Genomic DNA, 26,757 nt, shown 5'->3' with positions numbered 1-26,757 from the left:
TTCTGGGCCCCACAATTTAAGAAGGATGTGAAGGTCCTTGAATGTGGCCAGCAGGTCGAGGGAGGTGATTCTGCCCCTCTACTCTGCTCTCGTGTGACCCCACCTGGAATACTGCATTCAGCTCTGGAGTCCCCAACACAAGAAGGACATGGAGCTGCTGGAGCGAGTCCAGAGGAGGGCTGTGAAGATGATCCGAGGGCTGGAGCACCTCTGCTATGACGACAGGCTGAGAGAGTTGGGACTGTTCAGCCTGGAGAAGAGAAGGCTCTGGGGAGATCTTATTGCAGCCTTCCAGTACCTGAAGGGGGCCTACAGGAAAGCTGGAGAGAGACTTTTTACAAGGGCATATAGCGATGAGACAAGGGGTAATGGCTTTAGACTGAAAGAGGGGAGATTTAGATTGGATAAAAGGAAGAAATTTTTTACATTGAGAGTGGTGAGGCATTGGAACAGGTTGCCCAGAGAAGTCGTGGATGCCCCATCCCTGGAAGTGTTCAAGGCCACGTTGGATGAGGCTTTGGGCAACCTGGTGTAGTGGAGGGTTTCCCTGCCCATGGCAGGGGGGTTGGAACTAGATGATCCCTTCCAAGGTCCCTTCCAACCCTAACCATTCTATGATTCTATGATTCTATGAATGCACCCAGAGGAGGGCAACAAAGCTGGTAAAAAGGGCTGGAAGGCAAGTCCTAAGAGGAACGGCCAAGGACTCTGGGTTTGTTTAGTTTGGAGAAAAGGAGGCTGAAGGGCAACCTCATTGCTCTCTACAGCGTCCTGAGGAGGGGAAGTGGAGAGGGAGGTGCTGACCTCTTCTCCCTGGTATCCAGTAACAGGATACTTAGGAATGGTTCAAAACTGTGTCAAGGGAAGTTCAGAGTTGACATTAGGAAGTGTTTCTTTACCGAGAGGGTGGTCAAACAGTGGAACAGGCTTCGTAGAGAGGTGGTCGATGCCCCATGCCTGTCAGTGTTTAAGAGGCATTTGAACAATGCCCGTAATGACATGCTTTGACTTTTGGTCATCCCTGAAGGGGTCAAGCAGTTGGACCAGATGATCATTGTAGGTCCCTTCCAACTGAAAATATTCAGTTCTATTCTATTCCATTCCGTTCCGTTCTGTTCTATTTATAGCTTCTACCATTGACATAATAGTTGTAGAAAATATTTAACTTTGTATTGGGCTGCTAACAATTTTAAGGAAAATTCTCATTAAATCCCTGTCCCTTCACAAGCAGGTTAATAGTTAAGGGTGTCTTCAATTTTTGGCTTCCTGAATGAATTTCATAAAACTCTATGATTAAAAAATCTTATATTGTTAAGTGACCTGCAGTGTCTGTAATAGAAGTAGACTGAGATTCTTAAGAATGAGTAGACCAGGCATATAGTAATCAATCTCCAGTATTTTTCCTAGCTTTTAACAATTGGGATTTTACAGTCTTCACAAGCTTGAGGTGTGATATCTTAGTCTATGAAAATAGAATGGTTGGTTTGCATGCAAAATTGAACTTTTTTTGTGAAAATCAGCGTGTAGAGATTCTAAATTCCTGTACTCTTACAGTATTTCTTGGGAATTATTTTTTACATTTAAATGAATCAGGATGTTCTCAGTTTAAACGCACTAATTTTTGTAGAGAAGTCTTGATAGCCATAATTTGCAGTTGAGCATAACCTTTAGACTAAATGAGATGTTTCTTTTTGCTAACCAAGGAGATATTGCTGTACTCACACATCTTTGAGGAATCATATAGTTTAACTTGCATTTGCTCATACACTAAATTCTTACATCCTTAAGACTCAAAAATGAGAAGAGTATTTTTCATTTACTAGTCTAACTTGTGTTCATGTCTTGGGTTACAATGTGGGTACAAATTGAGATAAATAAAAAATACAGAGAATTGCCAGTATTTTAAAATGGTAGCTTTCATTAACTAATTATAAATCTTACATACTATCTCTTAGTAGTTTTGTTTTATATGAAATTTTTGTTCCTGATTTGGTGGAGTTGAGTGTCACGTTATCTTTCAGGGTTTTAGATCTAGTAAATCTTAGTGAAGATTTGTTTGGAAAAGACTACTGTAATCCCATCATAGAAGTCCACCAAATTTGTCAGGCACGATTTGCCCTTAGTGAAGCGATGTTGGCTGTCACCAATCACCTCCTTTTTTTCCATGTGCCTTAGCATAGTTTTACTTACAGGTACTTATAGTTTTAATTGCTGTTATTTATTTCATATATATTATTATATCATATTATATATTTCATTTATGTATTTCATGTATATAATATATATAATAATAATCTATAATATATTATACACAGTATATTTATAGATTATACTTCTATATTCGTTTATGTATTTATTTTATTTAGATATTGTATTATATATTTCATTTATATATGTTTCAATTATGGTTTTAATTACTGGTATTTCAAGTCACCATCAATAAATCAAAGCACTTTTCCTCTCGTTAATGCAGAAAAAAAAAAAAATTAGATTGGTGCAACAGTACTTGTAAAACATCATAAATTTCCTGGCTGCTTTAATTTCCTCCCCCCCTCTTTCAGGAGTGACAGTTCATTCAAGTTCTTTGTGTTCTTCTTTGTATATATCTGTCAGTTTGCTGTACATGTACTTCAAGCTGCAGGATTTCAAAGATGGGGAAACTGGTGAGTATTCTGTTTTCTGCAGCATTGTACTGTCTGTAAGACAAACACTCATATTTGATATAGCAACTGCAATACAGTCTGTGGGGTTTTTTTTTTAAATAATCTTGTGTTCACTGGAACTGTTACATCTACCACTCTAAAAAGCATTTTTGGAGTGCTCTTACCTAGGAACATATCCCAAGAATGTGAGGTACTTCTGTTATTAGACTGATCAAAGTTTATTTTTCACTGTAAGCCACTTTGAACTATTCTTTTACACATTACCGCCCCTATTTTAGTGGTGTGTGGATATGTTATTTGCTCTATATTTAGGATAAAGAAATAAGCAAAACTTAGAGAAAATTATAATAATTTAGACTGTAATAATATACTGTTTGTATATAGGTTTTTATCATTTATTATTTCTAATTATATTAATATACTTACTAATGAAAGTTATGGCTAAAATTTGAAGAATGAATCAACATTGTATTCGGGTGAGTATAGTCGTGTATCTTTCATAGATTCATAGATTTCTAGGTTGGAAAAGACCTTAGAGATCATCGAGTCCAACCATCCCTAATCCCCATTAAACCATATCCTCAAGTAGCTCATCCACCCTATTCTTAAACACATCCAGGGATGGGGACTCAACCACATCCCTGGGCAGCTTATTCCAGTGGCTGACAACCCTTTCAGAGAAGAAATACTTCCTAACATCCAACCTGAATCTCCCCTGACTAAGCTTATGCCCATTTCCTCTTGTTCTATCTCCCATCACTAATGTAAAGAGCCCTTCCCCTACCTCCCCACCATCTTTTCTCAAGTATTTATAGGCCGTAATCAGGTCTCCCCTCAGCCTCCTCTTCTCCAGGCTAAACAGCCCCAACTCCCTCAGCCGCTCCTCATAAGTTTTATTTTCCAGCCCCTTGACCAGTTTAGTTGCCCTTCTTTGGACTCGCTCCAGGAGCTCAATATCTCTCTTAAAGCGAGGGGCCCAAAACTGGACACAATATTCCAGGTGCGGCCTCACCAGTGCCGAGTACAGGGGTAGGATCACTTCCCTGCTCCTGCTGGTCACACTATTCTTGATACATGCCAGTATCCCATTGGCCTTTTTGGCCACCTGGGCACACTGCTGGCTCATATCAAGCCGGTAGTCAACCAACACCCCCAGGTCCTTTTCCGCCAGGCAGCTCTCCAGCCACTCCTCCCCGAGCCTATAGCGATGCTTGGGGTTTTTATACCCCAAGTGAAGGACTCTGCACTTGGCCTTATTAAAGCTCATGCCATTGGCCTCAGCCCAACGATCCAGTCTGTTCAAATCCCTCTGAAGGGCCTTCCTACCCTCGAGCAGATCGACACAGCCTCCCAGCTTGGTGTCGTCCGCAAATTTACTGAGGGTACATTCAATCCCCTCATCCAGGTCATTGATAAAGATGTTAAACAGAACTGGACCCAGCACTGAGCCCTGGGGAACCCCACTGGTGACCGGCCTCCAGCCGGATTTAGCCCCGTTTACCACCACTCTTTGGGCCCGGCCATCCAGCCAGTTTTTAACCCAAAGGAGGGTGTGCCTATCCAGGCCAGCAGTTACCAGTTTCTCCACCAGAACACTATGAGAAACTGTATCAAAGGCTTTACTGAGGTCCAGGAAAACTACATCCACAGCCCTTCCCTCGTCAACCAGGCGGGTCACCCTGTCATAGAAGGTGATCAGGTTTGATTGGCAAGACCTGCCTTTCATAAACCCATGTTGACTGGGCCTGATCACCCGGTTAACCTGTATGTGCTCATTAATAGCACTCAAGATAACCTGTTCCATGACTTTGCCCGTCACCGAGGTCAGACTGACAGGCCTGTAGTTCCCCGGATCCTCCTTCCGCCCTTTTTTGTAAATGGGGGTAACATCCGCCAGCCTCCAGTCCAGCGGAACTTCCCCAGTGAGCCAAGACTGCCCAAAGATAATGGACAGGGGTTTGGCAATGACATCCGCCAGCTCTCTCAGGACTCTCGGGTGGATACCATCAGGCCCCATAGACTTGTGGGCATCCAGCCGAAGGAGCAGATCCTTGACCCGTTCCTCTTGGATCACAGGAGCTTCAATCTGCTCTCCCTCCCTGCACTCAGACACCGAAGGCCAGCTCACCTGGGAACTGCTGACCTTATTATTAAAGACTGAGGCAAAGAAGGCATTAAGGACCTCAGCCTTGTCTTCATCCCTAGTGACTAACGTACCCCCTGAGTCCAGTAGGGGCTGGAGGTGATCTTTAGCCCTCCTTTTGTTATTAATATATTTATAGAAAGACTTTTTGTTGTCCCTTACAGAGCAGGCTAGTCTAAGTTCCAATTGGGCTTTTGCCTCCCTGATTATCTCCCTACATGCCCTAACTTCCTCCCTGTATTGATTCCTGGATGCCTGCCCATTCTTCCAAGACTTGTAGACATCCCTTTTTCTTTTGAGATGTTCCCAAATCTCCTTTGTTATCCAAGCTGGTTTTCTACCCCGGCGGCTCGACTTCCGGCACACAGGGACAGCTCGCTCCTGTGCCTCCAGAATTTCCTTTTTGAATAGTAACCATCCCTCCTGCGCCCCCTTACCCTTGAGAGCTGTCTCCCATTGGACTTTGTTAACCAGACTTCTAAACAGCCCAAAGTCAGCTCGCCCAAAGTCCAGCTTGGCCGTTTTAGTGTTCCCTCTCCTAACTTCCCCTAGAATTGAGAATTCTATTATCTCGTGGTCACTAAGCCCCAGGCGTCCTCCAACCTTCACATCTCCCACAAGACCTTCTATGTTCACAAACAGCAGGTCTAGGGGAGCTCCTTCTCTAGTCGGTTCACTAACCAGTTGTGAGAGGAAGTTGTCCTCCACACTCTGCAGGAACCGCCTAGACTGTTTCCTGACTGCCATGTTATACTTCCAACAGACATCAGGCAGGTTAAAGTCACCCATAAGGACAAGGGCTAGTGAGCGCGAGACTTCCCCCAGTTGTTTAAAGAATAGCTCATCAGTCTCACTGTCCTGATAGGGTGGCCTGTAGCAGATACCCACTACAATATCCGCCTTCATAGGCCCCTCTTTGATTTTCACCCATAGACATTCTACTAGGTCATCCCCAACATTTAACTCTAAACAGTTTAGATCTTCCCTTACATACAGGGCAACCCCACCACCCCTTCTACCTCTCCTATCCCTCCTGAAGAGTTTGTAGCCATCCATGGTAGCACTCCAGTTATACGAGTCATCCCACCATGTTTCAGTGATGGCAACTATGTCGTAGTTTCCCCGGATAGCAAGAGCTTCCAGTTCCTCTTGTTTATTGCCCATACTGCGTGCGTTCGTATAGAAGCACGTAAGTTGGGCTTTCGACCCCACGGCACCCCTAGGGGGGGAAGTTTTATTACCTGAGCTGTTATTTTTAGGATTCTCTTTAACCTCTAGGCAACTTGTGTGTTGCTCTTGACTACACATATCACCCCCTAGTATCACTGAGGCAGCAGGCCGAAGGCACCTGCCTACACTCCCTTCATCAGACAATGGAGGGCCGTCCTCGGCTGTTAATCCTCTAAGTCTGATAATACCCCCCACCCCCTTCACATCTAGTTTAAAGCCCTTTCATATTATTTGAAAAGCTCATTTGTCTGAGTCAGCTCCTTATTCTGTAATAGTTGATTTTTCATTTTGATGCTTGTTTGTAAGTTTGCAAGCTTGAAGCTTTTATAGAATCATAGAATCCTAGAATGGTTTGGGTTGGAAGGGACTTCAAAGATCATCTAGTTCCAACCCCCCTGCCATGGGCAGGGAAACCCTCCACTACACCAGGTTGCTCAAAGCCTCATCCAACCTGGCCTTGAACACCTCCAGGGATGGGGCATCCACAACTTCTCTGGGCAACCTGTTCCAGTGCCTCACCACCCTCAGAGTGAAAAATTTCTTCCTTATATCTAATCTAAATCTGCCCTCTTTCAGTTTAAAGCCATTGTCCCTTGTCCTATCAAGCCATTGTCCCTATAAAAAGTCCCTCTCCAGCATTCTTGTAGGCCCCTTTAGGTACTGGAAGGCTGCTAGAAGGTCTCCCCGGAGCCTTCTCTTCTCCAGGCTGAACGACCCCAACTCTCTCTGCCTGTCTTCATAAGAGAGGTGCTCCAGCCCTCGGATCATCTTTGTGGCCCTCCTCTGGACTCACTCCAGCAGCTCCACGTCATTCTTGTGCTGGGGACTCCAGAGCTGAACACAGTATTCCAGGTGGAGTTTCACAAGAGCATTGTAGAGGGGCAGAATCACCTCCCTCGACCTGCTGGCCACGCTTCTTTTGATGCAGCCCAGGATACGGTTGGCTTTCTGGGCCGCCAGTGCACATTGCCGGCTCATGTTGAGCTTCTCATCCACCAGCACTCCCAAGTCCTTCTCCTCAGGGCTGCTCTTGTACTTGTGCTTGGGACTGCCCCGACCCACGTGCAGGACCTTGCACTTGGCTTTGTTGAACTTCATGAGGTTCTCACAGGCCCACCTCTCCAGCCTGTCAAGGTCCCTTTGGAAGGCATCCCTTCCCTCCAGCGTGTCCACAACATCACACAGTTTGGTGTCATCTGCAAACTTGCTGAGGATGCACTCGATCCCACTGTCCATGTCGCCAACAAAGATGTTAAATAGCACTGGCCCCAGTACTGACTCCTGAGGAACACCACTCGTCACTGGCCTCCACTTGGACATTGAACCGTTGACCACAACTCTTTGAGTGCAACCATCCAGCCAATTCCTTATCCACCGAGTGGTCCATCCATCAAAACCATGTCTTTCCAGTTTAGAGACAAGGATGTCGTGTGGGACAGTGTCAAATGCTTTGGATAAGTTCAGGTAGACGATGTCAGTTGCTCTTCCCCTATCCATCAGTGCTGTAACCTCATCATAGAAGGCCAACAAATTAGTCAGGCAGGATTTGCTCTTAGTGAAGCCATGTTGGCTGTCACCAATCACCTCCTTATTTTCTATGTGCTTTAGCATAGTCGCCAGGAGGATCTGCTCCATGATCTTGCCGGGCACAGAGGTGAGACTGACTGGCCTGTAATTCCCTGGGTCCTCTTTTTTCCCCTTTTTAAAGATGGGGGCTATGTTTCCCCTTTTCCAGTCATTGGGAACTTCACCAGACTGCCACGACTTCTGAAATATGATGGATAGTGGCTTAGCAACTTCATCCGCCAGTTCCGTCAGGACCCGCGGATGCACCTCATCAGGTCCCATGGACTTGTCCACCTTCAGGTTCCTTAGATGGTCTCGAACCTGGTCTTCTCCTACAGTGGGCAGTTCTTCATTCGCCCAGTCCCTGCCTTTGCCTTCTGTATATATATATATATGTACCTTATATATGTAGCTTATATACCTTATGTATATATAGCTTTTATTTGAAGCTTCAAGGTCTAATATTTAGATTTTAGAAGGAAAAGCTATTGTGAATCAGCCACCCTTCTTGGAAAAAAACACCAACAAACTTGAATTAACAAAAAGGATTGTTGTAGTAGCCAGCTGATAGCACGGAGAGCTATGACTGTCCATAATGTACCCGGGTAATGACACTTCTGTGTATCAGTGGTTTTCTGCTAACCTTCAAATGTACATAAGGCAGACAAAGTGTCATTGCTTTAGAACTGGAGTGTAAGGAAAAATCCTGGTTTGTTATTTTTGCTCTCAAATCCAATATTTTGCTTTTTCATAGATACCTTGATTGACATGAACAAAGTAAAAAAGTAATTTTAGAGGGCCAACTCTCCAAGTGTGTGGAGTGTGCTTTTAAGGATACTTGGGGAAGGGGTATGAAAAGTAGCTAGATCATCAGAAGATGCTAATTACAGTTTGGATTTTGGGGTTCTGTGGTAGAGTCCAGTTGGACATAGGGGATATCAAGGCAATTTGAAACAAGTAGAGGAAAATTTTAAGGTTGTTTGGGTTTACAGAATTTTTTTGCCCTTTTCGGTGGAAGAATATTTTCCATCTTAATGTTTTATTTTTTTTAAGGCAACCTGCTTTTTGTGACTTCAAGTTTGATCTTGTACTTTTATGTTGGCGTTTCAATTTTGAAGAATGGGGAAATGTTTGAAGTAGATACTGATATAGCAATCTTTTAATTAATTTGACACTACCTACTTAAAAAAAAATAATTATATTAACCCCAATTGAGAAAGCATCACTGTGTGGATACAACTAAATGAGTTTTCCCACATAGAAGCTCTGTGTGTGTGGCATGTGCTTGTTTTATTTTTGAAGAAGTTAGAAGCTATCTTTTTAGGGACATTTTCTCTTCCATGAAGTCATGTAGTCTTAAATTATTCTGAAATGACAGTATGACCAAAAAACCCCAAAAAGTTGATGAGCAACTCTGTAATGTCTCTCTTAATTTCTTCACAACTCTCCTCAAGGATAATCATCTTTACTAAAATTTTCCTTATAGTTTCAGTGCATACATTGGGCAAATGGCAACTAAGCTGTAAAAGCTTATTATAGAACAGAAATATGCTCATGTATAATTTCCATGACTTTTCTTCAAAAATATTCAGTTGATCAGAACCAGGAGGTTATAAAGCTTCCCTTGACGTGGATACCTGTGGTTGAATGGTTCATGAGCTGTGCTAGTAAAGTTTGTCTTCTCTTTTTCCTTCAGTGGGTGGATTTCATCTCTTACTGGTCTTAATAAGAGTATCCCTGTTGGCATTATGATGATAATCATAGCTGCACTTTTCACAGCATCTGCTGTCATTTCATTAGTTATGTTTAAAAAGGTAAGTTACTTATTATTCCCCTCTTCTGTTTCCTACGTTTGTTCTGGATTTTGCTTTCCTGCTTGAGAGAGAAACTCTCTCACAAAGTAATGAGAATTAAATTATGTTCTTGGGAGTGTGCCTTACCTTTTAACAACTGTTCTTCTATAGTACTTTTTTGCTTATACTGTCAAGGAGTTACGAAATGCTGGTTTTACATTGCACTTATTTCTGCAAACTAAAATGAGGAAGAATAGCTTTGAATAAGAGAAGTTGGGAGGTAAGCCCACAATGAAAGGGTAGGTGAACGCACTGTGGTAGGACCTGTAGATGCCAGGTTGCAATTTTCAAATCTGTGGTGATTCATCAGGCTGAGTGAAGCATGATTCAAATAATTGCTAAGTTTCAGCTCTTATATCAAAATCTTTCTCATTAAAATCAATAGAAGAGGGAGATGCCTGGCACCTCAGAAAAGGATTTTTGTTTCTCTGCCTAAATTATTTTAACATTTTGCTATCAATTAACGATTGTGTAGCATAAAAGCTCAAAGAAAGATGCTTTTCTTCCTTGGTCTCTTTTTGTGAATTTCCATCCAGAAGGCCTAAGTTTGGATACTAATATGCTAGTAAGTTTTTTGTGTTGTTTTGATTAAATGTAACTGAGAATTCTGCTGATGATGTGCTGACAATTCTAATAATTCAACCTCAGTTGCAGTTACACTTAAAAGATTTTCACATACCCAAACTCTTCTGGCCTATTTACAGTAAGCTAGAAATATTCAGCATAGCCTGGAGATGTCCCTTCTCCTTATTTGTTTTCTGCATAAATACTCAGGTACAGAGGAGAAAGAAACAAACAAGAAAAATGTATGGTGAACATTTTTTTACATTCTTTCTACCACATGCATCTGGATTCTTTTCAAAAAACATGCATACTCAGATATGACCTGATGTATCTTTATGGATGAGAAATAGTCTCATTTATAACAAAGAAAAAAGATACAACATGAATTTTCCTGCTACACTTGAATGAAAATGTCTTTTTAATATTATTTGACAATTTTATTGTGACTTGATTGAATATGAAACAGAAATAGCATTTTAATTTTAATACTCAGGTACTTGGGAGTTACTCAGGATTTGGGTTTTTTTTGTTGTGCTAGAGATTATAAGCCATATTGTTTAATACCTTTGCTTATTATGCAGAGCAATTGGTCATCACACTAGTTTAGCAGATGTTTATCTGCATTATTGGGATATTTTATATTTTTTGATGTTCAGTCACAGCTTAGTTTAATAGGTTCTTGTAACCATTTCGATCAGAGAAATTAAGATGTTTCTAAAAAATTGATGTAGAAAAGCATTCACCAGAATGTTATTGACACAGTGGATTCAAAAATACTTTTATGGTTTTGTTTCCTGCTGTTTCTTTTAACATGCACACGTACGAACTCTTTTAATGAGTATGCCAGGTTGTATACAAATTGAGACAGAAGATGCTTTTGCAAGCTATGAGTCTTGCGTTATGCTAAGGATGCAGCCTGTTTGTGTATTTAAATATATTATTTCAGACAGTAGATACCACACACATTTTAGTGAAGACCTACAAGACCCCTCTGAACTTGCAAAAAGTTACAGGTATCCCTACAGTTAAACTGTGTGTGCACAGCAGGGCAATCAGAAGTTGTAGAATTTGTGGGGGGGGGGGGGAAGTGTTTACTCATTTCTGGATCCTTTCAATCATATGAGCAAACCAGATTTCTCCACCACACAGCTCTGCTTCGTGTTTGAGACTTTGCTATTACTCTACCAAGAAATGAAAGGCTCAGCACACTTTTTCACTGCTTTTCCACCTCCCTAGGTGCATGACCTCTACCGCACAACTGGGGCTAGTTTTGAGAAAGCGCAGCAGGAATTTGCAACAGGAGTGATGCCCAACAAAACTGTACAAACTGCTGCAGCCAACACCACGTCAACAGCAGGAACCAGTGCAGCTCAGAATGCTTTCAAGGGTAACTGAATGTAGAGAAATATAAAAAGCCATGATGGTTCTCTTCAATTGTAATTTATTTTCCAGTCACTTATTATATTTCCTAAAAGCATAGATCAAAATACACACAGCATGTTTGTCTCTTCTGCAGCTGTGCATGGGTAAAATGGGAAATGTTAGTTTTATTTTATTATAAATGTATTTATTTTAAAAAGATAACCATTCTCTGCCCTTCTTTAAAACATCGCATTCTAGAATATAAAGCCTTCCATATTTTATGGAGGATAAATAATTTCAACAATTGGCCTGAGAATGAATTGTGGTATATAACGATCAAATAAATATGTTAAGAATTGGGAGGGATTTTAGAGGCTCACTCTGGTATTTTTTTTAACTTCAGGAAAGCACTTTGGATCAATTTTTTTTTTCTTTGTAAGAACTGTTTTCCCTATTTCTGCTATAAGAAGTGGGGTAGACTGAGAGATGTAGAAAGTTAGGTTTGGCTACTGCTTTTGCAATTTCTGCAGCTGCTGGAGGACAAATACAAGTAGGATAGATATTATAAATTCTTTTCATGTTTTTTTTTTTAGGATAAGTCTTTTGATATAAACCTGTAAGTTTACATGAATACTGTTGAGTTATCTGATACTGTTTAAATAGTGTTTTGGTCCAGAATTTACCTGCACCACTTATAATTATAGCATGCGTTTGTACCTATTTTCATGGAGTATTCTCTATCTGTGAGAAATGACTATGGTGCAGAAACATTCTCTGTAATAGAATGTGTAATGCAGTGTACAGTTTAAGGAAGTTAAATGATTATTTCAATCACAGAGCTAAATGATTATATATTTGCTATTTTTAATTTCAGTATTCATGTCTTGAGGTAATCATTTTGCTGGAAAAAAAAAAACAGATAATGACCTTTAGAACACTAGTTTCATGCCCCCCCTTCCCTCTTACATGCAGCGGTACTTCTGTTGTGTTAGGGATTTTTACTTTTTTTTTTTAGTGTAGATTTGTGTTTAACAGTGGTACTAAATCTCTAGCCTCGTCAGTAACTCTGTTTACTGCTTGTTCAAAAATCTAAATATACAGTATTTCATTTTCTATCAGGAATATTGTCTAAAATCAAGCTTTTTAAGAAATGACATTTCACAGATACATGATTTCATTTTAATGTAACTCAGCCATCTCTGTGATTTGATTTAAGCTGGGAAAAAAAAGCTTTTAAACTATTTTGAGTTGGAAAAGTGAGAAATCTTCATCTTTCACAAAGTTAAATTTTAAATCATTGAACTGGAAGCCTAAGAGGTTAAATTGGTGCTGTGGAACTGAATAATCCATAATGGTATGTACCATCAAGATATTCTAGAATTTAATCAGGTTTTACTATAAAGTGATGTTTCTCTCCTTTGAAGGCTATTTGATATTCTTGGATCGCCTCATGAGTCATGCACAATACTTGGGCTTTTTTTTTAAACTCTGTTTTAGAAAATTAAACAGGAAAGTATCATATCCCACAACCTCTATATGAACACACTGTAGTTGAAATTAATTCAGCTCTTAAGGTGAATTACCTTTAGTAAGACTGAGCATAAAATTCTGAGGCCCCTCCATGTTCTGAACATGGACAGACTTTCATAGATTAATTCTTTTTCACTACAGTGTATTCGTAATAACATAAGAGCATTACAAAAAATAAACCCCTTAGCTTAATCCCTGGATCAGTATTGTACTGTTAGCATGAAGTCCCGACTAGTCTCCTTTCTTTTACCAATTTCTTTAAATCCAACTTGAACTTGAATAAACGCAGTAGTTTCACCTATGCTGAAGTTCATATTAATGAATACACTTGCTTCTGAATATTCTCTGCATCATGAAGTTAAAAGTAATTTAAATATTCTGTGTAATAGGGGCTCTAAAATTCTATACTACTGGACATGCTAGCGTTGAACTTAAATTTGTGTGGAATGTTATTAAAAGCTTTCCAGACAAAAGCCACAATTTTCTGTTGAGATCAGGCATCACATTTCTAGCAGCTGTATATCAAGATTGTTCTTTTGATAATCTTCTTAATTTAACTTGAGGGTTGTATCTAGGAACTCTACTATGGATTACTTTTAAATCTAAATTTAAGCAATTCTCTTGGATATCTCTTGGATATGAATATATCTTGGATATCTCTGGAACTTAGACTAGCCTGCTCCGTAAAGGACAACAAAAAGTCCTTCTATAAATACATTAATAACAAAAGGAGGGCTAAAGATCACCTCCAGCCCCTACGGGACACAGGGGGTACGTTAGTCACTAGGGATGAGGACAAGGCTGAGGTCCTTAATGCCTTCTTTGCCTCAGTCTTTAATAATAAGGTTAGTAGTTCCCAGGTGAGCTGGCCTATGGTGTCTGAGAGCAGGGAGGGAGAGCAAATCGAAGCTCCTGTGATCCAAGAGGAACGGGTCAAGGATCTGCTTCATCGGCTGGATGCCCACAAGTCTATGGGGCCCGATGGTATCCACCCGAGAGTCCTGAGAGAGCTGGCGGATGTCATTGCCAAACCCCTGTCCATTATCTTTGGACAGTCTTGGCTCACTGGGGAAGTTCCGCTGGACTGGAGGCTGGCGGATGTTACTCCCATTTACAAAAAAGGGCAGAAGGAGGATCCGGGGAACTACAGGCCTGTCAGTCTGACTGCGGTGACGGGCAAAGTCATGGAACAGGTTATCTTGAGTGCTATTAATGAGCACATACAGGTTAACCAGGTGATCAGGCCCAGTCAACATGGGTTTATAAAAGGCAGGTCTTGCCAATCAAACCTGATCACCTTCTATGATGGGGTGACCCGCCTGGTTGATGAGGGAAGGGCTGTGGATGTAGTTTTCCTTGACCTCAGTAAAGCCTTTGATACAGTTTCTCATAATGTTCTGGTTGAGAAACTGATAACTGCTGGCCTGGATAGGCACACCCTCCTTTGGGTTAAAAACTGGCTCGATGGCCGGGCCCAAAGAGTGGTGGTAAATGGGGCTAAATCCGGCTGGAAGCCGGTCACCAGTGGGGTTCCCCAGGGCTCAGTGCTGGGTCCAGTTCTGTTTAACATCTTTAACAATGTCCTGGATGAGGGGATTGAATGTACCCTCAGTAAATTTGCGGACGACACCAAGCTGGGAGGCTGTGTCGATCTGCTCGAGGGTAGGGAGGCCCTTCAGAGGGATTTGAACAGACTGGATCGTTGGGCTGAGGCCAATGGCATGAGCTTTAATAAGGCCAAGTGCAGAGTCCTTCACTTGGGGTATAAAAACCCCAAGCATCGCTATAGGCTTGGGGAAGAGTGGCTGGAGAGCTGCCTGGCGGAGAAGGACCTGGGGGTGTTGGTTGACTACCGGCTTGATATGAGCCAGCAGTGTGCCCAGGTGGCCAAAAAGGCCAATGGGATACTGGCGTGTATCAAGAATAGTGTAACCAGCAGGAACAGGGAAGTGATCCTGCCCCTGTACTCGGCACTGGTGAGGCCTCACCTGGAATATTGCGTCCAGTTTTGGGCCCCTCGCTTCAAGAGAGATATTGAGCTCCTGGAGCGAGTCCAGAGAAGGGCGACTAAACTGGTCAAGGGGCTGGAAAATAAAACTTATGAGGAGCGGCTGAGGGAGTTGGGGCTGTTTAGCCTGGAGAAGAGGAGGCTGAGGGGAGACCTGATTACGGCCTACAAATACTTGAGAAGGGATGGTGGGGAGGTGGGGGAAGGGCTCTTTACATTAGTGTTGGGTGACAGAACAAGAGGAAATGGGTATAAGCTTAGTCAGGGGAGATTCAGGTTGGATGTTAGGAAGTATTTCTTCTCTGAAAGGGTTGTCAGCCACTGGAATAGGCTGCCCAGGGAGGTGGTTGAGTCCCCATCCCTGGATGTGTTTAAGAGTAGGGTGGATGATCTACTTAGTGATATGGTTTAATGGGGATTAGGGACGGTTGGACTCGATGATCTCTGAGGTCTTTTCCAACCTAGAAATCTATGAATCTATGAATCTATGAATCCTAGGGACATCGTCCTTGCAATTTAATTTAAGTTTTAAGATTGCATAATAACATACATTACCAGAATATATTATTATGGAATTGTCGTGGGTTAGGCTGGTCCGGCAACTAAACCCCACGCAGCTCTCCCACTCCAGTAAAATGGAGAGGAGAAAAATGTAATAAAGAGCTGAGGATCGAGACAGGAACAGAGGAGCACCCACCAACCACGGTCCCGGGCAAAAGAGGCTGTTTTCTTAAAGCAAAACTATTTATTAACTGCTACCTAGAAAGAGAAAAAAAAAAAAAAGCACACAAAAACGGTTACTTGAGAGGATAACAAGAAAACAAGGCCAGATCTTACAAACAACACCACTCCCCCCCCTTTTGCCTTTTCTTGCCGGCTCTATCTCCTCCCCCCAGCAGCGCAGGGGGGCAGGGAATGGGGGAGTGCAGGTCAGTTCATTTCAAGTTGTTACTGCCGCTTCCCTTAAAGGAGAAGGAGTCCTTACACCATTGTCCCTTGCTCCAGTGGATCCCCTACTCACGGCGAAAGCGTGAATTCTGCCCGCTAGGAGGCAAATCCTTACCCCATCGGATTTGCCCCAGGTGCGGGCTTTACCAGTCCTGGACTTTTAAGGAGCTGTAGCCACTCGCTCTGGCGTGGGTCATCATACAGACTTTAAATGCGCTCCGGCGTGGGTCGTCATATCGACCTTAAATGCGCCTCCGAACAGACTTAGATGCGTAAATGCATAAAACGCGTAAAATGCGCCTCGACCTGTGCCCATGATTCACAATAGTCTCAGGCTCAGGTATCTCCTTTAACAAAGCACCTCCCCATCGGCGGGGGTTGTCCCACGGACTCTAGATGTGTACCGTACTCAGGCTCTGGCATCTCTTCTCGATGTGGATCCTCCACGGGCTGCGAGTGGGTCTCTGCTTGCTCCACCGAGGACTGGTTGCAAAAGGGGCTGCTCGCAAGGGGGACTCAGCCGCGGCACATGTTGTTCCGTTCCATCTTCACTGACCTCTTATCTGTGTGGCCGTTTCTCTTAGATTTCAGTCCTTTCTGGGTGAACTCGGCCCGGTGGGCGCCCCGGGAGTGGGGCTCTTCCCGAGTTCCCCAAGCGGCTCCGCCGCCGCCATCCTCGACGGGGCGGGCACCGGCCCGGCCCAGGCCGCCGGCCCGGCCGGGAGAGGGGGCCGTGCCCCCCTCCCTTCTCCTTGCTCCTGGGCAAAGGCACACACCTTTCCGGTTCCTTTGTGGGACGTAAATAGGGCAATTCGCAGAGGCGCCGATTGGCTCAAGCCCCGAGGGGGATGGGAGTCCGGTGTGATGGGCAGCTTCTGCCACCCGGACCTCCTCCCCCCACTTCAAACCATAACAGGAATTTATTATGGAAAAAGTATTAGGAATATTAGGAATTTGGCAGGTAGATTTTTTTTTCCCCAAACGTTTAACTGCTCTTTGAGAAAACGTATTTAATGTTCTACGTATAGGGATTGTTGATTTGTAATGTCATGGGTCGAATGTACAGATTTAAGTCTCCTAAGTGAAATTCAAGGTTCAGTTACACATGAATTGTCTAAATCAGAAATCTCTGACACTTTGCAGCCCAAAAGGGAGGGAGAAGCTTGAGTTTGGCTTTGACAACAGAAGGCTGATATTTGTTAAAATATTTCATACCTAACTAAAACTAGATTTCACAGTCTCATATTAATTAATCAGAGTATGGCACTCACTTAAGATGTCATTTTGAAGTATTATGGCAAATTGAGTGCAAAGTATGAAGCTTAAACACTGGAATGGCTGTAGTCATTGATCTGTAATTTAAGAGTTGATTCTATTTATCTAGGAGATGTTTGTATATTTTGTAAATTACTAACAATGCTCTGCCATCCTGATGAATGTCATGGTTCTCTACAAATGCACTTCTGTCCCTCTGTTGCATGTCTGAGTAGTTCAGAAGTTTTGTATATTTATTGTATTAACACAGTGTCATAGAATTTAAAAAAAGACTTTTTTCCTGGATGTTTGCTCTGTACATTTTGAACAATATAGGGGTTTTTCTTTTATAGGTCAGGATAACATGCAGGGCAGCTGATCTATGTAAAAGTCTCACTTGTTTTTTATAACTTTGTATATAAATGCTGTAATTTTGCTGAAATGAGGAAGCAAAATGTCCACTATCAAAATAATGCATTAGGGTAACAAGAATTAGTCTACTCAACTGTTATGAAGAAAATTCTTAAACACTTGCAACTCACTTTCTTGTACTGTAAACTTAAGAGGGTTAAAGTTTAAACATGTTCTGTTGTTACTGAATTAAATTCTACAGGTATTAAGTGAATCCTAAAATGTTATTGAAAGTAAAATGAAGTTGCTGAAAACAGCATTGCTTTGGTACTGTTTATTTTCCTAATTTCTGTCTATGAATTGCCGCTTCTGTATCACTGCTGTGTCTTGCTTTTTTTTTTTTAGGCACTATCACAGTCTGTTGATTTTTTTTCATATCATATTAACTGTAACACCTACTCTCTAGTATTGAATTTATTACCAGGTTTTCTTTGAAGGGCAAAACAAGTTCATCTAGACCACTGTGGCACAGTTATGTTTGCAAATACACAATACAGAGAACAGTGCTCTGAGGTACAATCGGGATTATTTTGAGAGATAGCAGATGTGAGTTTTTGAAGACACCTGCACATGCATGCATCATTTAGTAGTGAAATTCTTCATCAACTCGATCTGTTTCTTTGTAATTTACAGGGTGGCAGTGGCAGCAGACTAAACAGTTTTTGAATTTCCTTGTAAATGGTAAGCACAGTTGTGCAGCATGATACAGTCATGTTTTATTATTAGAATTATTGCACAATTTAAGTGCTGTTGTGGGGAGATAATTCCCCTGATTTGCACAGGCTAGTTGTAAGCACTAAGTTGGGAAAGCAAGCACACACACAGAAGACAGCACAGGTAAGAGAACTGTGATTAAAAATACTCACATAAAACATTAGGTACATCATTCATGCTAACAAATTTACATAGCGGTGACTTAAGAACAGAATAACAGTACCACAAATAAGCCATGGCTCAAAATCTACTCTAGCTGGATTGACATAGCCTCTCTTTCTATACAAGGCAGTTGTGGTGTATATGTTGCTGCCATGCTCTGCTTTTGTTGGGCTCTGTCCATTCCTTGTGGTAGGCACCAGTGCCCACTGCTTTCAAGGAAGACTTGAACTCTTCTGCATTTACTCCTAGGATGTGAGATACTCTGATGTGGGATAACAATGCAAAATGGAAATGATTTAGCTGAAAAAGAAAGCTCAGAATCTAGAGAACTGTATTGAGTAAAATAGATATAAAGGTGATATAGACAACCCAGAACTAGCTCAATAGGAATGTTTTTTGCAGTGCCACATTATAAATAAAGCCCATTAAGAAAACTTGATGAGCCTTTTAATCTTTTAGATTGCATATTTCCACAGATGAATAAAGCTTCACATTTTAATTGCCTGTATTATATAGATCTGAGTATTTCAAATCAATCTAGAAGAGGTTTTTGTTTAAATCTTTAAGCTACTGTTACTACTGTTATATTCATCTTCAAAATCAGTGTTTCTGTTGTATTACTCTATGCTTAGTTTTTCCACACCATCAAAACTCCAGCCACTTCTTCCCTGGGAAGTCACTTTTCAAATATCTTGTTTAAAAACAAAATCATAAAAAATAAGAAAAAACAAACAAAAAAAAACCCCAAAACTCATTCCTGTCATTGCACATCTCACACAAGTTTTTATATATATATTAAAAAATGCTATAATTTTTTAAAAAAGGTCTATGGCACTTTAGAGAATATAAGTTTACAAAGTTGATCAAACCACAGATGCTTGAAGAATTCTTCAGTACCACAAAACCAAAGTTAAACTGAGCTAATTGGCACACAGGTTTTAAAGAATCCACAGGAAGTTCTTCTAGATCTTATGCAGTGCATGTACATTAAGAAGTAGCTACACTCTGCAGCCTCCTCATGAAATGAATTAAATTAGCTTTAAGCTGATTTCTCTCTCTTTTTTTTTTTTTCTTCAAAACATCTTTGAAAGCTAGTGCTGAGATGAAACTTAGGGTGTCGTGGGTTAGGTTGAAAACTTACTCCCACACACAGCCGGTCACTCCCCCCTCCCCCACCCCCAGGAATGAGGGAGAGAATTAAAGGATAAACGGGAAACCCGCGGGTTGAGATAAGAATGATTTTAATACAGATGATCCAATACACAGTATAGATGCTCACCACCCCCTCGCATGCGAAGCCCGTCTCGTCCCGAAGCTGCAATCCCGGACGAACGCGAGGCCCCGAAATAGAGAGGGGCAGAGAGAGAGAGAGAGAGAGAGAGAGAAAAGAAAGAAAAAAACCAGCAGAGCAACAGCGCAGCAAACGCAAAGAGCAAAAGTGCAAAAGAGCAAAAGCGCAAAAAGCCCCTCTTCCCGGCTGACCCTCGCTTTTATACTGGGCATGACGCTGCATGATATGGAATACTAATTGGCCAGTTTGGCCCTCAGTCTTAAGTTCCACACAAATCACAAGGGGAATCGTGTCCCCCTTGTCCCAGCTATGCTCCCCCCTTATCCTGCCGTGCTTCTGCACTCCGGCACACTGAAAAGTCCTTGGCAGCTTGTTATCAGCGTTCTTCTCAGAGTGAGCCTCTGAGTAAAACCAAAACACGGAGCTCTTCCAGCTGTTAAAAAAAAAACTCTGTCCCAGCTAAAACTAGGACAGTATCCACCCCTTATTCCATACCATGCACATCATGCTCAAACCTTACATATATACTATTCCCTTAGCCATGGGTCATCCCTCCAAAATGTGTCTTCATCTGTTACAGCAGTCTCTCAGGGCAGGAAAGATGACGTGGAATTCACTCAGTCGGTAGAACAGATGACATGTAGTCTTTGTTGCGTGTGGCGCCTGGAGCTCATAGTTGATGTATCCAGCCGCTGTCTGCAGGTTGAAGATGTTGATCTCAAAGAAGTTGCTGGGTGTTCGGAATCGGTTCTGATTCTGATGAAGTTCATTCTTCATTAACCTGGATGATTCTTAATATAATGACATTAGTACAATGTGACAACCATAGCGATGATGGTATGCAGGGACAGGGTTATTCAGCAATTAATATCACACAATTCAATTCATTTTATCATCTATTTACACCCAACATCAAATCCCCTTGAGGTACACATTGGACTTCCCCGTCCTTCTGCATCACCCACCAAGTGCACCCAGGTCCCTGAGCAAAAGCAATCCCACGAATGGGTTTACCTTTACCCGAGGCAGGAATAACCCAAACTGTCTTCCCGAGTATATTCCTCATGTGCACTACAGGGACTTTATCTCCTTCTACAGTACGTAGAAGTTCTGATTGCGCAGGACCAGCTCGATTGGCAGATCCTCTAGTGTTGACTAACCAGGTGGCCTTTGCTAAATGCGTATCCCAATGTTTGAAGGTTCCACCACCCATTGCTTTCAGCGTGGTTTTTAGCAATCCATTATATCGTTCAATCTTCCCAGAAGCTGGCGCATGATAGGGGATGTGATATACCCACTCGATGCCATGCTCTTTGGCCCAGGTGTCTATAAGATTGTTACGGAAATGAGTCCCGTTGTCTGACTCAATTCTTTCTGGAGTGCCATGCCGCCACAAGATTTGCTTTTCAAGGCCCAAGATAGTGTTCCGGGCGGTGGCATGGGGCACAGCATAGGTTTCCAGCCATCCAGTGGTCGCTTCCACCATTGTGAGCACGTAACGCTTGCCACTGCGAGTTTGTGGAAGTGTGACATAGTCAATTTGCCAAGCCTCTCCATACTGATATTTCAACCAACGCCCTCCATACCCAAGAGGTTTTAACCGCTTGGCTTGCTTGATTGCAGCACACGTTTCACATTCATGGATCACCTCTGCAATAGTGTCCATAGTTAGGTCCACCCCTCGATCACGAGCCCATTTATTATGTGGCGTCCCTTCCTTGATGGCCTGAGGCATCATGGGCCCAACGAGCTAGAAATTTTTCACCTTTATATTGCCAGTCCAGATCCACTTGAGCCACTTTAATCTTGGCGGCCTGATCCACCTGTTGATTGTTTTCATGTTCTTCTGTGGCCCGACTCTTGGGTACATGGGCATCTACATGTCGTACTTTCACAATCAGCTTCTCTACTCGAGCAGCAATGTCTTTCCACAACGGGGCAGCCCAGATGGGTTTACCTCTGCGTTGCCAGCTGCTCTGCTTCCATTGCCGTAGCCATCCCCACAGGGCATTTGCTACCATCCAAGAGTCGGTATAGAGATAGAGCATTGGCCACTTTTCTCATTCAGCGATGTCTAAAGCCAGTTGGATGGCTTTCACCTCTGCAAACTGACTTGATTCGCCTTCTCCTTCGGTAGCTTCTGCGACCCGTCGAGTAGGACTCCATACAGCAGCTTTCCATTTTCGATGTTTTCCTACAAGGCGACAGGATCCGTCGGTAAACAGAGCGTATTTCTTCTCATTGTCTGATAGTTCATTATAAGGTGGAGCCTCCTCAGCACGTGTCACCTCCTCCTCCTCTGGTGACATTCCAAAGTCTTTACCTTCAGCCCAGTTAGTGATCACTTCCAAAATTCCTGGGCGATTGAGGTTTCCTATCCGAGCTCTTTGTGTGATCAGCACGATCCACTTGCTCCACGTGGCATCAGTCGCGTGGTGTGTAGACGGGACGCTCCCTTTGAACATCCAGCCGAGCACTGGCAATCGGGGTGCCAGGAGCAACTGTACTTCCGTACCAATCACTTCAGAAGCAGCTCGGACTCCTTCATATGCTGCCAATATCTCTTTTTCATTTGGAGTATAGTTGGTTTCGGATCCTTTGTATCCTCGACTCCAAAACCCAAGAGGTCGACCTTGCGTCTCCCCTGGCGCTTTTTGCCAGAGACTCCAGGTAGGACCGTTCTCCCCGGCTGCAGCGTAGAGCACATTTTTGACATTTTGTCCTGTCCGGACTGGTCCCAGGGCTACCGCATGGACTATTTCTTGTTTAATTTGTTCAAAGGCTTGTTTTTGCTCTGGGCCCCATTCAAAATTGTTCTTCTTTCGGGTTATTTGATAGAGGGGTTTTACAATCTGGCTGTAGTCGGGAATATGCATTCGCCAGAAACCCACAATGCCTAAGAAAGCTTTTGCTTCCTTTTTGTTGGTTGGTGGGGACATAGCTGTTATTTTATTAATCACGTCCATCGGAATCTGACGACGCCCATCTTGCCATTTTATTCCCAAAAACTGAATCTCCTGGGCAGGTCCCTTGACTTTACTCTGTTTTATGGCAAAGCCTGCTTTCAGAAGGATTTGGATTATCTTTTCACCTTTCTCAAAAACTTCTTCTGCTGTGTTGCCCCATACAATGATGTCATCAATGTATTGCAAATGTTCTGGGGCATCACCCTGTTCCAGTGTGGTCTGGATCAGTCCATGGCAAATAGTGGGGCTGTGTTTCCACCCCTGGGGCAGTCGATTCCAGGTATACTGGATGCCCCTCCAAGTTAAAGAAAACTGTGGCCTGCATTCCGGTGCCAAAGGAATTGAGAAAAACGCATTAGCGATATCAATTGTAGCGTACCACCTGGCTGCCTTTGACTCCAATTCATACTGAAGTTCCAGCATATCTGGCACGGCAGCACTCAATGGTGGTGTAACTTCATTCAAGCCACGATAGTCTACCGTCAGCCTCCACTCGCCATTGGACTTACGTACAGGCCATATAGGGCCGTTAAAAGGTGAGCGGGTCTTTGTGATGACTCCTTGACTCTCCAGTTGACGAATCAACTTATGGATAGGAATTAGAGAGTCTCGGTTGGTACGATATTGCCGTCGGTGCACTGTTGTATTAGCAATTGGCACCTGTTGTTCTTCGACCCTCAGTAACCCCACAGCAGAAGGGTCCGTTGAGAGACCAGGCAAAGTAGACAGCTGCCTGCCTTCTTCTGTCTCTACTGCAGCTATGCCAAAAGCCCACCGATACCCTTTTGGGTCTTTGAAATACCCTCTCTTAAGATAATCTATGCCAAGGATGCACGGTGCTTCTGGGCCAGTTACAATAGGGTGTTTTTGCCACCGCTCTCCAGTTAGACTCACTTCAGCCTCTAACACAGTCAGTTGTTGAGACCCCCCTGTCACTCCAGAAATACAGATGGATTCTGCCCCTCTGAAGTTCGACGGTATCAAGGTGCATTGGGCACCAGTATCCACTAAAGCCTTATACTTTCTGGGGTATGATGTGCCAGGCCACCGAATCCACACAGTCCAGTAAACTCGATTATCCCTCTCCTCCACCTGGCTGGAGGCAGGGCCCCTCTAATGCCTGTTATCATATTCATCAGAGGAATCAGCAGGATTAGAGTCAGGGTGGCTAGGAGGATCAGCCCTTCCATTTTGACTAGTGGACTGCTCACTGTAGACTGGGGCAACAGCTGTCCTGGAGGAATTGGAGAAAGTTCTATTCCTGTTGGTTCTTCCTCCCAACTGGCGTACCCTGGCCTCTAAAGCGGAGGTGGGTTTTCCATCCCACCTTCTCATGTCTTCTCCATGATCACGGAGGTAGAACCACAGCTCACCCCGTGATCTGTACCGTCTCTCTTGTCTCTCTCGAGGAGGGTAACGCCTGGTTCTGACAGCTGAAATTCTAGAACGTTCGGGTGGTGGGAAATCTACTTTTTCTCTTAATTCTCGGACCTCCTCAGACAGCTTTTCCACAGCCGCAACACAGGTTCGTATAGAAGTGTTATCATCATATCGTCGGAGGTAGGTGACCAGATTACCTACGGATAGTGGTGCTTCATCGTCCCCGAAGTCCATTATTGCCAATGAGGTGGAATATGCTGCTGGCGCACTCCGTATAATCTTCTGCCACATTGGTCGTGTGCACCGGACGTCATCTGGATCTTCGAGTCTTGGTCTGCTTCTCGCGTCAAGATAAATCAACTCTCGCACAGCCAGTTCTCTCAGATACTGAATAGCTTTTTCTATGTTGGTCCACTTGCTTACATTACATGGCACCTCGTCCTTGTAGGGGTACCTTTCCTTTATAGCTGCCAGGAGTCGTCTCCAGAGGCTGCGGACTTGTGTCTGCCTTCCAATTGCTTTATCAATGCCTCCATCCATGGCAAGGGCTCCCAGCTGCCTAGCTTCACTACCATCTAACTCCAGACTATTGGCTCCCATGTCCCAGCATCTGAGCAACCAAGAGACAATGGGCTCACCTTTGAGACGGCCATAATCTTTTCGAATATCTCGCAGCTCGCTCATTTTTAGAGATCTGGTGGTTATCCTCTCATCTATGATGTCACTCCTCCTCCATTGAGATTTTCTCTGGGGCGAAACAGAACGCTCCCGCTTCATTTCTCGTGATGGCCCTGGTCGCTCTTCATCATCATCATCCTCTCCTCTGCGTTCTGACTTTCGCACACATTTCCTTGGTTGCTCTTCCTCCAATCGTTGTGATGGCCCTGGTTGCTCTTCTTTGTCTAGTTGCTCTGATGGCCCTGGTTGCTCTTCCTCATTTGGTTGTTGTGATGGCCCTGATTCCTCTTCTTCATCTTCTAACTTTTGTATACATTTTCTTTTCCTTACGGGGGCAACTGATACCGTTGTAGTCTGAGTAGCTATAGTGCTTGTCATGGGAGTTGAGATGGCAAGCACAATAACCCGAGAAATAAATTGACATACACCCCTAAATGGCCGATTGATTTTGAATATATAGATAATTAAACATATATTCAGGAGACCTTGCAGGACAATCAAACCGGTTAAATTATTCCAATGATGTTCGGCATTATCAAAATCAACGTAAGCTTTTGTGAATGAAAAGTCACCGGTATAATTGGCGATGATATCCGCCAGGTGACGCTCAAAATTAATAAACGAGCTCCACATCACCATCCCCCTCTGCACCGCCGAATACAAAGACTGAGCCGGTCCCAGCACTGATGATCTTATCAGAGTTACACCGTACAGTATAGCAAGACCCTTAATTACCGATAACATACTTTTCATGCCGGTCCAACACCCAGAGCCAGAAAACCGCATAAACATTCCGCCTAACATCATATAGGGTAGATAAGGTAATAAATTATAAATGTCCGGTAACATGTATGCAAGGATAACAAACAGCATTCCAGCCAGCAACATCGTTATCTCAACCCCTTCGGGCCCCACGTTGGGCGCCAATTAAGACTGTCATGGGTTAGGTTGAAAACTTACTCCCACACACAGCCGGTCACTCCCCCCTCCCCCACCCCCAGGAATGAGGGAGAGAATTAAAGGATAAACGGGAAACCCGCGGGTTGAGATAAGAATGATTTTAATACAGATGATCCAATACACAGTATAGATGCTCACCACCCCCTCGCATGCGAAGCCCGTCTCGTCCCGAAGCTGCAATCCCGGACGAACGCGAGGCCCCGAAATAGAGAGGGGCAGAGAGAGAGAGAGAGAGAAAAGAAAGGAAAAAAACAGCAGAGCAACAGCGCAGCAAACGCAAAGAGCAAAAGTGCAAAAGAGCAAAAGCGCAAAAAGCCCCTCTTCCCGGCTGACCCTCGCTTTTATACTGGGCATGACGCTGCATGATATGGAATACTAATTGGCCAGTTTGGCCCTCAGTCTTAAGTTCCACACAAATCACAAGGGGAATCGTGTCCCCCTTGTCCCAGCTATGCTCCCCCCTTATCCCGCCGTGCTTCTGCACTCCGGCACACTGAAAAGTCCTTGGCAGCTTGTTATCAGCGTTCTTCTCAGAGTGAGCCTCTGAGTAAAACCAAAACACGGAGCTCTTCTAGCTGTTAAAAAAAAAACTCTGTCCCAGCTAAAACTAGGACAACAGAATATAAGTTTACAAAGTTGATCAAACCACAGATGCTTGAAGAATTCTTCAGTACCACAAAACCAAAGTTAAACTGAGCTAATTGGCACACAGGTTTTAAAGAATCCACAGGAAGTTCTTCTAGATCTTATGCAGTGCATGTACATTAAGAAGTAGCTACACTCTGCAGCCTCCTCATGAAATGAATTAAATTAGCTTTAAGCTGATTTCTCTCTCTTTTTTTTTTTTTTCTTCAAAACATCTTTGAAAGCTAGTGCTGAGATGAAATTTAGGAACAACTTTAAACAACTGTCAAATTTAATGAGTGTATCCTACACCTGAATCTGCAATATATACTATCTTATCACTTTCGAGAAAAACAGAAACTTGAGAAAAAGAAATTCTGATTTTATTATTTTTCTGTATTTTTTCCCAGCCTGTATTCTATCTTTGCTATGTGATGAACATGGATATTC

The 26,757-nt window shown here is 43.1% G+C and overlaps 1 protein-coding gene across 1 annotated transcript in view; it reads left to right on the top strand.

The window, feature by feature from the left end:
• Positions 1–11,414, top strand: part of LOC147526273 (secretory carrier-associated membrane protein 1-like) — a 36,951-nt gene extending 25,537 nt beyond the window's left edge. The window contains exons 7-9 of the mRNA XM_086630122.1: positions 2,562–2,663; positions 9,299–9,416; positions 11,256–11,414. Coding sequence (XP_086486248.1) covers positions 2,562–2,663; positions 9,299–9,416; positions 11,256–11,414 — 379 coding nt within the window. The remainder of the gene's footprint in view (positions 1–2,561; positions 2,664–9,298; positions 9,417–11,255) is intronic.
• Positions 11,415–26,757: the final 15,343 nt, after the last annotated feature.

The sequence above is a fragment of the Tauraco erythrolophus genome, chromosome W (assembly GCF_009769465.1).
Source record: "Tauraco erythrolophus isolate bTauEry1 chromosome W, bTauEry1.pri, whole genome shotgun sequence".
Taxonomy (NCBI): Eukaryota; Metazoa; Chordata; class Aves; order Musophagiformes; family Musophagidae; genus Tauraco; species Tauraco erythrolophus.
Note: the sequence above shows the minus strand (reverse complement) of the source record. Positions and strands in the feature narration are given on the sequence as shown.